This window comes from Salvelinus fontinalis, chromosome 39 (assembly GCF_029448725.1).
Source record: "Salvelinus fontinalis isolate EN_2023a chromosome 39, ASM2944872v1, whole genome shotgun sequence".
In the NCBI taxonomy this organism is placed as follows: domain Eukaryota; kingdom Metazoa; phylum Chordata; class Actinopteri; order Salmoniformes; family Salmonidae; genus Salvelinus; species Salvelinus fontinalis.
Window position 1 is genome coordinate 11,819,559 of NC_074703.1, and position 18,531 is coordinate 11,838,089.

Below are 18,531 nucleotides of genomic sequence, written 5' to 3' on the forward strand. Positions count from 1 at the left end.
AACCCACTGGCTCCAGGTCATCTATATGTCTTTGCTACGTAAAGCCCCGCCTTATGTCAGTTCACTGGTCACCATAGCAACACCCACCCGTAACATGCGCTCCAGGAGGTAAATTGCACTGGTCATCCCCAAAGCCAACAATTCCTTTGGCTGCCTTTTCTTCCAGTTCTCTGCTGCCAATGACTGGAATGAATTGCAAAACTCTCTGAAGCTGGAGTCTTATATCTCCCTCTCTAACTTTAAGCATCAGCTGTCTGAGCAGCTTACCCATCACTGTACCTGTACACAGCCAATCTGTAAATAGCACACCTGACTACCTCATCCCCATATTATTACTTACCCTCTTGCACCCCAGTATCTCTACTTGCACATCATCATCTGCACATATATTACTCCAGTATTTATTTATTTTACCAGGCAAGTCATTTAAGAACAAATTCTTATGTTCAATAACAGCTTAGGAACAGTGGGAACCTTTTCTCAATAGGGGGTGCTGTTTACACTTTGAAAAACATTCGTTCCCAAATTAAGCTGCCTCGTACTCAATTCTTGCTCGTACAATATGCATATTATTATTACTATTGGATAGAAAACACTCTCTAGTTTCTAAAACCGTTTGAATTATTTCTCTAAGTGAAACAGAACTCATTCTGCAGCTCACTTCCTGTCAAGAAGTGAGATTTCTGAAATCGAGGTCTCTGTTCCAGGGTCGGTTTATAAATTCCCTTGTAAGCTATGGGGCTACATGCACTGCATACGCCTTCCCCTAGATGTCAGTAAGCGGTGAGACTTTGAATGGAGTGGATAGCACCATCTGGGGGAGTATAAATCCTCTTGGAACGGAAGGACCGACCTTTTCGACGCGGGGCCTGACGCAGGAGGGACACCAAGCATGGCGTCCTGAAAAGCTTTCGGTTTAGCAGTTCTATATCTCCGGCTCTGATTTAATTTGTTTTTTTGTCTTAAAAACTTCATAAGGTAGTTAATTTAAACCGACTTATAGCAGTTTATAGCAGTTTATTGCGATTTTCTGGAATTTCTTTGTCATGCGTCGTCGCGAGTTGGACACCTCTCCGGCATATGGCTAACGTTAGCTGCTAATTACACGGTTGAAGAGGACATCTTTCAACCAAAAGACGATTGTTCTGGACAAAGGACACCTTGCCCAAGATTCTGATGGAAGCTCAACAAATAGTAAGAGGTCTTTATGCTATTAATTCGTATTTATGTTGAAAAATGTGAAACAATAATTCCGCCATGAATTGCGGTGCGGTCTCGCTTTAGCGCACGCTGTATATCATAGTAACGTTAATTTTAAAAATCTAACACAGCGATTGCATTAAGAACTAATATATCTTTCATTTGCTGTCCAACCTGTATTTTTTAGTCAAGTTTATGATTAGTTATCGATTAGATTAGGTGCCTCTCCAAGATGGCGCCGGACAGATTGCTTGAAGTTTGACTACTAATCACATTGTATAACCACGATTTGTGCCGTTAAATATGCACATTTTCGAACAAATCCTATATGCATTGTGTAATATGATGTTACAGGACTGTCATCTGATGAAGTATATGAAGGTTAGTCAAAAATTATATATCTTTTGCTGGTTTGTTAGGATCGCTAACCTTTGCTGCTGGTAAACGGCTTGTGTTTCTGGCTATTGTGGTAAGCTAATATAATGCTATATTGTGTTTTCGCTGTAAAACTATTGGAAATATTGGCTGGATTCACAAGATGTTGGTCTTTCATTTGCTGTACGCTGTGTATTTTTCAGAAAAGTTTTATGATGAGTATTTAGGTATTTGACGTTGGTCTCTGTAATTATTCTGGCTGCTTCGGCACTATTTCAGATTGCAGCTGCAATGTAGAACTGTGATTTATACCTGAAATATGCACATTTTTCTAACAAAACATATGCTATACAATAAATATGTTATCAGACTGTCATCTGATGAAGTTGTTTCTTGGTTAGTGGCTATTTATATCTTTATTTGGTCGAAATTGTGATAGCTACCTATGCAGGAAAAAAATGGTGGGAAAAAAAAGTTGTGTCTTTTGCTATCGTGGTTAGCTAATAGATTTACATATTGTGTCTTCCCTGTAAAACATTTTAAAAAATCAGAAATGATGGCTGGATTCACAAGATGTGTATCTTTCATCTGGTGTCTTGGACTTGTGATTTAATGATATTTAGATGCTAGTATTTACTTGTGACGCTATGCTAGGCTATGCTAGTCAGCTTTTTTACTGATGGGGGTGCTCCCGGATCCGGGATTGGGACCAATTAGAAGTTAACAGAACGACAGATTTTTACAGTGTGAGCTCAGGGATTTGATCTTGCAACCTTTCGGTTACTAGTCCAATGCTCTAACCACTAGGCTACCTGCCGCTAAATTGTAATTATTGTCTCCTCTAGGGCCTATTTATTGCCTACCTCCCTACTCTTCTACATTTGCACTCTGTACATATATTTTTATTTTCTTTTGTGTTATTGACTGTACCTTTGTTTATGTGTAACTCTGTTTTGTTGTTTTTGTCGCACTGCTTTGCTTTATCTTGGCCAGGTCACAGTTGTAGATGAGAATTTGTTCTCAACTGGCCTACCTGGTTAAATAAAGGTGAAATAAATAGAGAAATTGATCGGAGAAACCTGCATGATGTAAGTGTCCGTCTCATTACACTGTCATACATTTTATGTCCTGTAGGCTACAGAAAAAGCCACATACTCTTTCTACCATATCCTATATCCGCTACATGATTTATGTTAGATGATTATTTTCTATGGAACGTTGGTGGAACGCCACAGCGATGTGTCTCTCCAACAGCACCCTGGAGAGGAGCACTGGGAATGGACAAGCAAAATGTTTTGCACCCCTGCCTTTGTCAAAGTGGGTACTGCTAATCATAGGGCTGCATCAGCGCTCACCTAAAAAGCCCATATGCCACTGGTTGAGAGAAATTATCATTGTTTTTGGGCAAAATTATGTGAGGTTTTATGTGTTGCTGAATGTGTGTCTTGGTCAGTTTAGCTCAAAAAATGTCGCCTAATCCTGCCTAATGAGCGGGCTGGCCTTGCCAATGATCACTGGAAGGTGGAAACTGACTGGAATTCATTGTATTTTTGCCCTTTTTATTCACGTAATTGAACATTACTTGAAAGTTACAATCGCCTCAGGCTCCCAAACCCTCAAAAGTCCCCAAATGGACCTTACAACCAACTGTGGAAATTCAATGGATGTGATCATCTACAGCAGCATATTCACTTTTTTCATGAGTAGGTTACCGACTGTTAGCTCTGTGAATGAGACCTGATGCTGAATTCAACATGAGACGCATGTAAACTACTTGTACATAAACTATCCTCATGAAGTATAATACCCATTTTATCTGTCATTAATTACATGGTGGAATATCTGTTATGTCTCCCTCTCTGAATCCACCATAGAGGTTAAAACCAGTCCAATCCCTCACACCTGGCCCAGTCCAGGGTATTTCAGGCAGTGAAACTGTTCAACTGCTAGACTGGTAGCTGTGGGAGTGAAACTGAGATTTGCATAGACAGGGCTGGGTGGTTCTGCTTGTCCCAGAATAGAGCAGCACTGTCACCAGATGTTCACTCTGTTCCCAGAGAGTTGGAGGTAGAAAAGACTCTATGACTATGTTGAAGATGTGATACCGGTGGAATGATGTGGATCTTGTAAAACAAATGTAGCTCAATACAGGTGTGATCGATCAAATGTTCATTAACATTAGCTTACTGTCTTTATGAGTATATACAGTGCTTTACAAAAGTATTCACCCCCCTTGGTGAAAAGTGGTGCGTGCATATGTATTCGACCCCTTTGCTATGAAGTCTCTAAATAAGATCTGGTGCATCCAATTGCCTTCAGAAGTTACATAATAAGTTAAATAAAGTCCACCTGTGTGCAATCTAAGTGTCACAGTATATATACATCTCAGTATATATACACCTGTTCTGAAAGGCCCCAGAGTCTGCAACACCACTAAGCAAGGGGCACCACCAAGCAAGCGGCAAAATGAAGACCAAGGAGCTCTCCAAACAGGTCATGGACAAAGTTGTGGAGAAGTACAGATCAGGGTTGGTTATAAAAAAATATCCAAAACTTTGAACATCCCACAGAGCACCATTAAATCCATTATTAAAAAATTGAAAGAATATGGCACCACAACAAACCTGCCAAGAGAGGGCATCCCACCAAATTGCTCGGACCAGGCAAGGAGGGCATTAATCAGAGAGGCAAAAAAGAGACCAAAGATAACCCTGAAGGAGCTTCAAAGCTCCACAGCGGAGATTGGAGTATCTGTCCATAGGACCACTTTAAGCCGTACACTCCACAGAGCTGGGCTTTACGGAAGAGTGGCCAGAAAAAATAAGCAAACATGTTTGGTGTTTGCCAAAAGGCATGTGGGAGACTCCCCAAACATATGGAAGAAGGTACTCTGGTCAGATGAGACTAAAATTGAGCTTTATGGCCATCAAGGAAAACGCTATGTCTGGCGCAAACCAAACACCTCTCATCACCCTAAGAATACCATCCCCACAGTGAAGCATGGTGGTGGCAGCATGCTGCTGTGGGGATGTTTTTCATCGTCAGGGACTGTGAAACTGGTCAATATTGAAGGAATGATGGATGGTGCTAAATACTGGGAAATTCTTGCGGGAAACCTGTTTCAGTCTTCCAGAGATTCGAGACTGGGACTGTTGTTTATTTTTTTTTGTTGTCTTATATCTTGTTTGCCTGCAATATTTTTTATTGTGGAACAATCTCAATGCTGTGCGTTACAGGGAAGACATCCTCCTCCCTCATGTGGTACCCTTCCTGCATGCTCCTCCTGACATGACTCTCCAGCATGACAATGCCACCAGCCATACTGCTCATTCTGTGTGTGATTTCCTGCAAGACAGGAATAACAGTGTTCTGCCATGGCCAGCGAAGAGCCCGGATCTCAATCCTATTGCGCACGTCTGGGACCTGTTGGATTGGAGGGTGAGGGCGAGGGCCATTCCCCCCAGAAATGTCCGGGAACTTGCAGGTGCCTTGGTGGAAGAGTGAAGTAACATCTCACAGCAAATCTGGTGCAGTCCATGAGGAGGAGATGCACTGCAGTACTTAATGCAGCTGGTGGCCACACCAGATACTGACTGTTACTTTTGATTTTGACCCCCCTTTGTTCAGGTACACATTATTCAATATCTGTTAGTCACATGTCTGTGGAGCTTGCTCAGTTTATGTCTGTTGTTGAATCTTGTTATGCTCATACAAATATTTACACGTATGTTTGCTGAAAATAAATGCATTTGACAGTGAGAGGACGTTTCTTTTTTTGCTGAGTTTAGTATCTAGACCTCTCCTGTTAATCTGTTAACATTGTAGTATCTAGACCTCTCCTGTTAATCTGTTAACGTTGTAGTATCTAGACATCTCCTGTTAATCTGTTAATGTTGTAGTATCTAGACCTCTCCTGTTAATCTGCTAACGTTGTAGTATCTAGACCTCTCCTGTTAATCTGTTAGCATTCTAGGATCTAGACCTCTCCTGTTAATCTGTTAACGTTGTAGTATCTAGACCTCTCCTGTTAATCTGTTGACATTGTAGCATCTTGTGTTAATATGAACTGCTGTAAAATGGCGCCGGAGAAGAAGGCAGACATTTTACGTCAATTTTTTTGTGTTGTTTGTACTTATTTGACTTATTTTGTACATAATGTTGCCGCTACCGTCTATTATGACCGAAAATAACTTCTAGAAATCAAGACTGCGATTACCACGGACTAGCAGAGTCCTTCATTTCCTTTTCCGACTCTGACGAGCCCGACGCAAAGGATATACTGCTTCCTCGGGAACAGGCCCCAATCCCAGTGATCTGCGTGAAGAGGAGGCGGAGAAAGAGGGGCCGAAAGGGCGGGCTGACTTCTGATAATTCGTAGGCAAATCTAATAAACCCCCACTTCCCTCCATTCTGCTAGCAAACGTGCAATCTTTGGAGACATCGACGAGTTTCGAGGAAGATTAAACTACCAACGGGACAATAAAAACTGTAACATCTTATGCTTCATGGAGTCATTGCTGAACGACGACAACATCAACATACAGCTGGCTGGTTATACGATGTTCCCGGGAGGATAGAACAGCGACGTCTGGTAAGACAAGGGGCGGCAGAATATGTATTTTTGTAAATAACAGCTGGTGCACGATATCTAAGGAAGTCTCGAGCTATTGCACACCTTCAGTAGAGTATCTCATGATAAACTGTAGACCACACTACCTACCGAGAGAGTTTCCATCTGTATTCTTCATAGCTGTTTACATACAACCACAGTCAGAGGCTGGCACTAAGATAGCATTGAATGAGCTGTATTCCGCCATAAGCAAACAAGAAAACGTTCACCCAGAGGCGGTGCTCCTAGTAGCCGGGAACTTTAATGCAGGGCAACTTAAATTCGTTTTACCAAAATTCTATCAGCATGTTAAATGTGCAACCAGAGGAAAAATAACTCTGGACCACCTATACTCCACACACAGAGACGCATACAAAGCTCTCCCTCGCCCTCCATTTGGCAAATCTGACCATAATTTTATCCTCCTGATTCCAAGCTCAAATTAAAGCAGGAAGCACCAGTGACTCGATCAATAAAAAAAGTGGTCAGATGAAGCAGATGCTAAGCTACAGGACTGTTTTGCTAGCACAGACTAATATGTTCCGGGATTCCTCCGATGGCATTGAGGAACACCACATCAGTCATTGGCTTCATCAATGAGTGCATCGATGACGTCGTCCCCACAGTGACCGACCGTACATGCATACCCCAACCAGAAGCCATGGATTACAGGCAGCATCCGCACTGAGCTAAAGGCTATAGCTGCCGCTTTCAAGGAGCGGGACTCTAACCCGGAAGCTGATAAGAAATCCCGCTATATCCTCCGACGAACCATCAAAAAGGCAAAGCATCAATACAGGACTAAGATCGACTCGTACTACACTTGCTCTGACGCTAGTCGGATGTGGCAGGGCTTGCAAACCATTATAGACTACAAAGGGAATTACACCCAAGAGCTGCACAGTGACACAAGCCTACCAGACAAGCTAAACTACTTCTATGCTCGCTTCGAGGCAAATAACACTGAAACATGCATGAGAACACCAACTGTCATGGAAGACTGTGTGATCACGCTCTCCGCAGCCGATGTGAGTAAGACTTTTAAACAGGTCAACATTCACAAGGCCGCAAGGCGAGATGGATTACCAGGACATGTACTGCGAGCATGTGCTGACCAACTGGCAAGTGGTAACGTGCCTAAATGACTACCGACCCGTAGCACTCACGTCTGTAGACATGAAGTGTTTTGAAAGGCTGGTCATGGCTCACATCTACAACATCATCCCAGCAACCCTAGACCCATTCCAATTTGCATACCGCCACAACAGATCCACATATGATGCAATCTCTATTGCACTCCACACTGCCCTTTCCCACCTGGACAAAAGGAACACCTATGTGAGAGTGCTATTCATTGACTACAGCTAAGCTTTCAACACCATAGTGCCCTCAAAGCTCATCAATAAGCTAAGGACCCTGGGACTAAACACCTCCCTCTGCAACTGGATCCTGAACTTCCTGACGGGCCGCCCCCAGGTGGTAAGGGTAGGTAACAACACATCTGCCACGCTGATCCTCAACACAGGGTCCCCTCAGGGATGCGTGCTAAGTCCCCTCCTGTACTCCCTGTTCACCCATGACTGCATGGCCAAGCATGACTCCAACACCATAAATTAAAATTGCCGATGACACAACAGTGGTAGGCCTGATCACCGACAGCGACGAGACAGCCTATAGGGAGGAGGTCAAAGACCTGGCCATGTGGTGCCAGGACAACAACCTCTCCCTCAATGTGATCAAGACAAAGGAGAGTGTTGTGGACTACAGGAAAAAGAGGACCGAGCACGCCCCCATTCTCATCGATGGGGCTGCAGTGGAGCAGGTTGAGAGCTTCAAGTTTCTTGGTGTCCACATCACCAATAAACTAACATGGTCCAAGCACACCAAAACAGTCGTGAAGAGGGCATGACAAAACCTATTCCCCTTCAGGAGACTGAAAAGATTTGGCATGGGTCCTCAGATCCTCAAAAGGTTCTACAGCTGCACCATCGAGCATCCTGACTGGTTGCGTCACTGCCTGGTATGGCAACTGCTCGGCCTCTGACCACAAGGCACTACAGAAGGTAATGTGTATGGCCCAGTACATCACTGGAGCCAAGCTTCCTGCCATCCAGGACCTCTATACCAGGCGGTGTCAGAGGAAGGCCCTAAAAATTGTCAAAGACTCCAGCCACCCTAGTCATAGACTGTTCTCTCTGCTACCGCACGTGGTACCGGAGTGCCAAGTCTAGGTCCAAGAGGCTTCTAAACAGCTTCTACCCCCAAGCCATAAGACTCCTGAATATCTAGTCAAATGGCTACCCAGACTATTTGCAATGCCCTCCCCCCTCTCACCCTCTTTACACCACTGCTGGTCTCTGTTGTCATCTATGCATAGTCAATTTAATAACTCTACCTACATGTACATACTACCTCAACTAACTGGTGCCCGCACATTGACTCTGTATCGGTACCCCCCTGTATATAGTCTCGCTACTGTTATTTTACTCCTACTCTTTAAATACTTGTTGCTTTTATTTCTTATTCTTATCCGTATTTTTTTTTAACTGCATTGTTGGTTAGGGGCTCGTACTTAAGCATTTCTCTGTAGGTCTACATCTGTTGTATTTGGCGCATGTGACTAACATTTGATTTGATTTGCTGGTTGAAGATGTGGTTTCAAGTGAGAACATAAATAACTAAGCAATGACATTTAGGTCTGATAGTTTTCAAAGAAACTGTGAATCAGGCTTTATTAATATATGTATATACCATTCAACAACATTTAAAACAAATGTCTAATTATTAAAAGAGACAAAAATATTTGTTCCAAAGGGAAATCTTTATTTTCATCTATTTATCAAAGCATCAAAACAAACATTCCTACAGTATCTAATAGTAATAAAACAGAACACATCACATCTAACACTGATACAACCTCAGTCTACAGAGAGGATTGACGCATGAACTCAAGCAAAGCCCTCTGTTAGTCTACATGTCAGTGATCAATAAGACAGAGAACATCTGATCTCAGAACAGAGTCAAAGCAGAGGAACCAGCAGCCTCTCTCCACAGGGGTGTGTGACTGAGGGGTCCTACCCAGAACAGTCAGCCTTCCTCAGGGTCTTGGTGACTGGAGTCTGGAATTTCTGCTGGGCTTCACAGGTCACCTCTCCTGCCTTGGTCCACTCCTGGGCAGAGAGAGTCAGGGTGCTGCTCCAGCTGTACAGACCATCCTTCTCCAGGACCCTAGAACTGATCTCCTGGTTCTTGCTGGTCCCATCCACTTTCCAGCTCATGGTCCAGTCTGAAGGGAAGCCCTTGTTGGCCAGACACGTCAGTGTGGCTGTTGTTGTACTGGAAAGCTCCTCACTAGAGGGGGGCAGGACAGTGAGGGTGGGGGCACTGTTACCTGGAACAAACAGAACATATCAACTAAGTAACTACATCAAGTACAGCTACAGTAAAATATTATCTTCAGCAAAGTACATGTCAAAATATGGTGAATTGGAAATGCCCTCTAAATATGAATGTTAAAGTTAGATTGTTTAGAAGATGTGGAGAAAACACTAAAGTAATATGACACAAAGCAGATTTATGAACCAAACAAGTAGAAAGTGTTTAAATAACTAGAGTTACTAGTCATATGGTGTCAGTTATACATGTTATACAGATATTGTTTAGTAATGGATCTGATCAGAATAGCCTACTCATATTCATAGTATTTTCATCACATATCATCCATGTTAGATTATGAAGTCAGTTACAACCATAACTGAGACCCTTTGTCTTCACACTAACTGTGAAGGCTACCATGAACACAATGCAACATTGATGAATATTATCTACAATACTATTAAATAGTTATTTTCCAGAGTTAGGAGTTATAGTCCTCAATCATACAAACCAGACATAAATAAACTTACAATTTATCATTTTATTCAATAAAATGTTATTTGAAAGAAGGCTCAGCCAAAAGTATATTTTCATGGAGACAGAGTTTAAGAAAGTAAAATACAAAAAAAATGTCATCAGAAAGAAATATCAAGAGAGGTTGTTACTTACTTCCAACATCAAGTCTGGTGCCGCTACCAAAAGTCCACCACAGTGATACAATCCCCGTTACTGCTGGTACAAAAACCTCTCTGTGTTGTGTTGCTGTAGCTGTTACAATGAAGATCACTCATACAGAATCATAATCAACATAAATACACTTTAACATCTTCCAGGTAGAACAAACACTTCATATTAGCTGTTTTCCTGATAATACCCATATGAATTGTATCTTAAATCCAGATATCCAGAGTTTCCAGAGTATTTTTTCCTTCCTCTGTGTATCAGGTGTTCTCCTAGTGTGTAGGTACAGTCCAGCATTAGATCAGTGTTGCTAGTATTCCTCCATATTGTCCATATGAAAGACAACAGCAGCAGCAGTAGTGATAGTGATCCATGTTGTATATTCCTTTATTAAACATGTTGATCTCAGATTTAACAGTGGTGGTAAAGTCACAGAGGACAGAGAACACTACCAGAGGAATCCTACCAGCTTTAGTTTAGAGAATTGTTCACTAACTGATTAGAGGAACTTATATGAGAGACCAAGCATGAGTGAACAGACAGTTCATTATATCTGATCATCATCAGAATAACAATATAATGGTGGTGTGACATAAAGTTACCATACATTAGTTATCTGAGTAAACAGTTGCTGTTTGATATAATTAAAGGGGCAGCAGGTAGCTAGAGGTGTTGGGCCAGTAACTGGAAGGTCACTATTTTGAATATCCGGGTCGACAAGGTGAGAAATATGTTGATGTACTTTGAGCAAGGCACTGGCAGACCCTGGTCTCGAACCTACTCTCATAGGATGTCTCAAGGGGAGTTGGGATATGCAACAAAAAAAAATCTAATTCACACATGGTCATAAAACACACGTGTACATGTGTGAAATAGGACACATTTAAGCACCCACCTAATTATTATAAAAGAAAGCTCAACCAGGCCAAATTATATTCTGATGGGAGCCTACTTGGAAACTGAAATAGATTTGAAACATTCATTTGCATAATGCATCTGCTCCGCTGCTCTGAGACCATTTATATCCCTGTGAGTTTAACACTTCATGACTGAGTGCTGTCCTTCATGACAACAGAACAACAACCATGACTTTTATCGTGAGCTTTTTGTGGATATTGATATTCTTAATTCAGAGTAAGATTTTACAATTTATTGCTCCTAAAATGACTTCCTTACAAGTAATATGTAATCTAAATATGTAATATTTAATTGAAATATGTAAACTGAATAATACCTACAATTAGACAAAACAAACACAGATCAATTAAAAGTTATTGAATGTCTCTGTTTCAGAATCCAGAGGACAGATCACTGTGACTCAGACTCCTACAATGAAAACTGTTCTCCCAGAACAGACAGTTATTATAAACTGTAAAACCAGTACAAATGTAGCAGATGGTTGTCCTGGGGATTACACCTGTATGGCCTGGTACCAACAGAAACCTGGAGGAACTCCTAAACTCCTGATGCACTCTTCAAACAGACTTCAGTCTGAGATTCCATCTAGATTCAGTGGAAGTGGATCTCATAGTGACTTCACTCTGACCATCAGTGGAGTCCAGGCTGAAGATGCAGGAGATTACTACTGTCAGAGTTTCCACTATCCCAACAGTGTCAGCGTGTTCACACAGTGATACAGAGCCATACAAAAACCTCCCTCAGTCAGACTGCACAGTGACTGTACTGCTACAGCTGGGACCTACTGCAGGTGCTGAGGGGGAAGAGACAGTGACATGGAACACTGACTGAACTAAAATACACTGAGCTAAATATATCAGTGATGGTGACTATAATGTTAATTTATCCACCTTCATGTGAAATCATTCCTGAACTGACAACACCCATAGGTCCAGACTACATAAATATGCCTTCCCTTTTGCTGTGGCTAACAAACCTTTTATTTAACATTTCAGACAATAAGTTGAATGGACTCTATCTATGTGAAATAATAATGTCTCCCATGATTTCAGAATAAATATCCCCATCTCTGTTATGTCCCTCTATTGGGTAATGAGTTTCAAGCAAAGATTGAACAATATTTACTGAGATCATATAACATGATTATAACCCACTAAAACAACCTGAGGTTCTGTCATACAAGAGACAGTGACATGGAACAGTGGTGCAGTGAAGTCAACTTAGAATATGTTTAGAAAGCATCATTCTAATCACATGTTCCCCATCATCATCATCATCAATGTAGTGCACCTTCAAAAGTTATTTGAAGTTCTGAAATACCCACAATACCGGTCCAATATGCAAAACAAGATGTAGAGAAGTAAAGAAAAATAAGGTGATGTTACATCAGCATCAGCCCCCCTAGATACAATCCCCATATGAACCTCACAACCAGGTATTGATGTGATCATCTAGCATTATATGAACTATTTTAATGAGCAGGTTCCTGACTGTTACATCCGTGAAGGAGACATGAGGCTGGACTCAAACAGACATATTATCTGTCCTTAATTACATGATGGCATATCTGTTATGTCTCCTTCCCTGAATCCACCATAGAGGTTCAAACCAGTCCACTCCCTCACATCTGGCCCAGTAAAGGGTATTTCAGGCAGTGAAACCGTTCAACTGCTAGACTGGAAGCTGTGGGAATGAAACTGAGATTTACATAGAACAGATAGATGTGATTGTGGACAGCGAGGAAGTAGGAGAAGAGCTGAGTGTAGTGGGAAGATGTGTGTTGAGGAAGAATGGCATCAGACATGATAAAGAAGGTGGAGCCTTGCCTTTTGTCAGATCCAGTTGTGGTTTCATGGTGGGTGGGAAAGGAGTTGGGGGTAATTGAATCAGTGAAGGTAACCTGTAGTGGACTTGTGATATTTGTTTGTGTTTCTTCTGATCAGAGGCTGCGGACACTCTGTATCACTCAACTTGGGTCAAGAGCTGTTTCTTGCTTTACTCTTAAGAACAGGGCACCATTGAAAGGGGTGATTTCTAGGGTAGCATTAAGTGTGGATGTAGCGATTGAAGTTGAAAATTCCTGGTGTTTGTGACGCCCGCCGTTTTGTGCAACACTGACCCGGTGGTGAGCGTGGTGAAACAGAGGAGTCATCGTCAGTCCTTTTGAATTTTGAGCCAAACATGTTAGGATATATTAGTTATCCTGTCAGAGCTTTTGTGCAGAAGCCACTGCTCTGTTTCAGGTGCAACATTTATGGTCATGTTGCAGCAGTGTGTAGGAGGGAGATTCCAAGATGTGGGAAGTGTGCAGGAGGGCATGGGACAGAGGATTGTGTAGTTTCGGTGGATAAAGTTGTGTGTCAACTGTAGGGGTGCTCATGTTGCTGGAGGTCGGAAGTGTCCGGTGCGAGAGAGGCAGGTTGAAGTGGCCAGAGTAGTGCAGCGGGTGTCATATGCTGAGGCAGTGAATGAAGTAGAGGAGGATGGGTCAAGGTTGGAGGGATCCTGAGAGGATCCCAGTGAGTAGAAGATTTGTGCCAGCATAGAGGGAGTTATGCTTCAGTAAGGTTGTCTTCTTAGCATTCATAGAATTGGTTATCAACTGTTCCACAGAAATGGTAGGTAAAACACAGAGAATAGATGTTGTCGTGGCAGCTGCAGAGAACTATTTGGTTATACAAGATTAGACTTCAGAGAGCTACATGGTGTGTTGAGGGGTGGTGTCCTGTCCTCCCAGGTCGTTGGCATGGTGCAGGAGCAGATAGGGTCAAAGTAGTGGAATGGGGTAGAGGGTTTTAATGTGTAGGTGGTAGGTGAGGAGAAGTAACAGGGTGTATGGGATTTTATTGCAGAAGAGTTAATGGGCAGGTGATTTTATTTTTTACGAAATAGTGGTATATAGGTGTAGGATTAGTTGGTGTGTAAGTTTGTCCTTTTAGGAACAGGACTAATGAGGTGGAGGTGTATGCACCTTTAAATTATATGAGATCTGCCAACCCAACCCAATTCAGAAGAAGAAGAAGAGCTCTTCAACTACAGTTTCCCTGGGGATCAATACAGTCTGTTTGCATAGAGAGGACACTTTGCATAGGCAGCAAATGCTTCAGTGGTCTAGGAGTGTTTATATCCCTGTGAGTTTAACACTTCATGACTGAGAGCTGTTCTTCATGACAACAGAACCCACAACAACCATGACTTTTATTACCATCTTCATCTGGACACTTGCTTTCTGCTTTCAAGGTTAACATTTTCAGAATTTGTTGTTTAAAAATAATTACATCTACACAAAGGTATAACATACAGTATATTAATGTTAATATTTCTATTCAGAACTATTCATTACAACATGTAACATTTATTTCATATAAATGTTTTATTCTATTTTCCAGAATCCAGAGGACAGTACACTGTGACTCAGACTCCTTCAGTGGAAACTGTTCTCCCAGGACAGATGGTCTCTCTGAAGTGTAAAACCAGCAGTAATGTTTACAACAGTGACTTTTTAGCCTGGTACCAACAGAAACCTGGAGGAGCTCCTAAACTCCTTATTTACCGTGCTACAACACTTCAGTCTGGGACTCCATCTAGATTCAGTGGCAGTGGATCTGGGAGTGACTTCACTCTGACCATCAGTGAAGTCCAGGCTGAAGATGCAGGAGATTATTACTGTCAGAGTGCACACCATGTAAGTGCCTGGGTGTTCACACAGTGATACAGAGCCGTACAAAAACCTCCCTCAGTCAGACTGCACAGTGACTGTACTGCTACAGCTGGGACCTACTGCAGGTACTGAGGGGGAAGAGACAGTGACATGGAACACTGATCAGTAGAGGAGGTGAACTTTGAATATATTTACAAAGCATCATTCAGATCACATGTTCCCCATCATCATCATCATCATCATCATGCTTGTGAATAATTATTGTCATGGCCGAAAAGATCACTTATAAAAGTTATATGAAGTTTTATAACACACATTATCAGTTCATATGCAGTGTCAGATCTACAGATGTAAAAAATTAATAATGGTGAATTTACATCAGCATCACCACCCCTAAATCAAATCCCCATATGTACCTCATAACCAAATATGTGATGTGATCATCTAGCATTATATGAACTATCTTGATGAGCAGGTTACTGACTGTTACATCTGTGAATGAGACATGATGCTGGACTCAAACATGAAACATGTTTGAATAATATATATTTTATCTGTCATTAATTATATGATGGAATATCTGTTATTGTAACTTCCCTGAATCCACCAAAGAGCTTAAAACCAGTCACTACCTCAGATCTGGCCCAGTCCAGGGTATTTCAGTCAGTGAAACTGTTCAACTGCTAGTGTGGTAGCTGTGGGAGTGAAACTGAGATTTTCATAGACAGGGCTGGGTGGTTCTGCTTGTCCCAGAATAGAGCAGCACTGTCACCAGATGTTCACTCTGTCCCCAGGGGGTTGGAGGTAGAGAAGACCAGGGGAAATATAATGAAGTGTAGACTACACTTTGAAGAAAAACATTGCTAAAACATCTCATTTAATAAAATCATATTTGGAATTAAACATGATAAATATATACAGTATGTCATGGAAAGTAACTGTTTAGCAGTGTGATTTCTGAGAGCAAACCTTCAAGGTTAATTATCAAATTATCAGTTGTAGAAATTATTGGAGAGTATTTGTTGGATCAGATGCCCTTTTAATTCTGTTTGAAAACATGAGAGTAAATTTACAGTTGAAGTCGGAAGTTTACATACACTTAGGTTGGAGTCATTAAAACTCGTTTTTCAACCACTCCACACATTTCTTGTAAACAAACTATAGTTTGGCAAGTCGATTAGGACATCTACTTTGTGCATGACACAAGTAATTTTTCCAACAATTGTTTACAGACAGATTATTTCACTTATAATTCACTGTATCACAATTCCAGGAGGTCAGAAGTTTACATACACTAGGTTGACTGTGCCTTTAAACAGCTTGGAAAATTCCAGAAAATGATGTCATGGCTTTAAAAGAATCTGATAGGCTAATTGACATAATTTGAGTCAATTGGAGATGCACCTGTGGATGTATTTCAAGGCCTTCCTTCAAACTCAGTGCCTCTTTGCTTGACATCATGGGAAAATCAAAAGAAATCAGCCAAAACCTCAGGAAAAAAATGTAGACCTCCACAAGTCTGGTTCAGCCTTGGGAGCAATTTCCAAACGCCTGAAGGTATCACGTTCATCTGTACAAACAATATTACGCAAGTATAAACACCATGGGACCACGCAGCCATCAAACTGCTCAGGAAGGAGACGTGTTCTGTCTCCTAGAGATGAGCGCTCTTTGGTGCGAAAAGTGCATATCAATCCCAGAACAAAAGAAAAGGACCTTGTGAAGATGCTGGAGGAAACAGGTACAAAAGTATCTATATCCACAGTAAAACGAGTCCTATATCAACATAACCTGAAAGGCCGCTCAGCAAGGAAGAAGCCACTGCTCCAAAACCGCCATAAAAAAGGCAGACTACGGTTTGCAACTGCACATGGGGACAAAGATCGTACTTTTTGGAGAAATGTCCTCTGGTCTAATGAAACAAAGATATAACTGTTTGGCCATACTGACCATCGTTATGTTTGAAGGAAAAAGGGAGAGGCTTGCAAGCTGAAGAACACCATCCCAACCGTGAAGCACAGGGGTGGCAGCATCATGTTGTGGGGTTGCTTTGCTGCAGGAGAGACTGGTGCACTTCACAAAATAGATGGCATCATGAGGTTGGAAAGTTATGTGGATATATTGAAGAAATATCTCAAGACATCAGTCAGGAATTTAATGTAATGGCTTCTAGGAGTAGTGTGTGGAGGAGTCAGGCGCAGAGAGCAGGGTAGTTCAAAACGTGGATCTTTATTCCAAGAACAGAGTAACGGTCACGCCAAACACAAGGGCGCATAAAATACCCAGTCCAACAAATAGGATGAAACTGTCCAGGAAAACGGAATCCAAAATAATCCACACACCATGAACAGAAAAACAAGCCCGCACAAAAGCAGGTTTAAATAGCCCAAAACAAAACCCAAACAAGAAAAAGGTGAAACTAATCAGACAAAACTAACTGAAACAGAAAAGGGGATCGGTGGCAGCTAGTAGGCCGGCGACGACGACCGCCGAGCGCCGCCCGAACAGGAAGAGGCACCATCTTCGGCGGGATTCGTGACAGTTAAAGCTTGGTCGCAAATGGGTCTTCCAAATAGACAATGACCCCAATCATACTTCCAAAGTTGTGTCAAAATGACTTAAGGACAACAAAGTCAAGGTATTGGAGTGGCCATCACAAAGCCCTGACCTCAATCCCATAGAAAATTTGCGGGCAGAACTGAAAAAGCGTGTGAGAGCAAGGAGGCCTACAATCCTGACTTGGTTACAACATCTCTGTCAGGAGGAATGGGCCAAAATTCACCCAACTTTTTATGGGAAGCTTGTGGAAGGCGACCGGAAACGTTTGACCCAAGTTAAACAATTTTAAGGCAATGCTACCAAATACAAATTGAGTGTATGTAAACTTCTGACCCACTGGGAATGTGATGTAAGAAATAAAAGCTGAAATAAGTAATTCTCTCTACTATTATTCTGACATTTCACATTCTTAAAATAAAGTGGTGATCCTAACTAACCTAAGACAGGGAATTTTTACTAGGATTAAATGTCAGGAATTATGAAAATGTGTTTAAATGTATTTGGCTAAGGTGTATGTAGACTTCCGACTGTATGCTACAGTCGGAATGTTGTGTAACCCTCTACATTGTGTAACCCTCTACAATGTTGTGTAACCCTCTCACCAGGCTCGAATTTGACTCTCACAATATTAACTTATTAACAATATTAACTTACGTAGAGAATCTCAACAGCATGGGATGTTAGGTGAGAAGGACATCTCCAATAAGAATCCCTGTTGTAAACTATCTAGGGTGATGACAAATAGGGTATTAACTTCAGATGGAATGACTATAGATTTTTGTTATTGTATAAGGATATAAGCTCCCATTTAAATGAAATTGAAACAGGAAATGACTCCACCAAAGCAACATACAGTACATTAGGTTCAAGATGTGTTTTTACATTTTCAATGCACCACACCAAAATAAAGATAAAAAATAAACCCCAATGAGTCGTGCACAACACATGTCCAAAGCTTGCTTAACCCGTTGGAGCTTTTTTTTTTACGACACACACAAAGTCCCGAAGCACCCCACCGTTGTGGTTACTCACTACTCGTAGATATTCCCTCAGCGAAGTATGGCAGTTCCTTGCAGGTTTCCTCACAAGATCCACACCAAGCACCGCTATCAATGCAGACAGTACTCTTTAGCAGTAACCAATATCCCATGGG

General features: G+C 41.7%; 2 gene segments (V, D, J or C); one reads left to right on the top strand and one right to left on the bottom strand.

The window, feature by feature from the left end:
* Positions 1-8,986: 8,986 nt before the first annotated feature.
* LOC129838369 (Ig lambda chain C region-like) lies at positions 8,987-10,437 on the bottom strand. The segment is given in 3 exon segments: positions 8,987-9,575; positions 10,229-10,345; positions 10,434-10,437. Coding segments are annotated over 3 exon segments (438 nt in total).
* An 867-nt stretch (positions 10,438-11,304) lies between these two features.
* On the top strand, positions 11,305-12,179 carry LOC129838916 (Ig kappa chain V region 3547-like). The segment is given in 2 exon segments: positions 11,305-11,374; positions 11,534-12,179. Coding segments are annotated over 2 exon segments (390 nt in total).
* Positions 12,180-18,531: the final 6,352 nt, after the last annotated feature.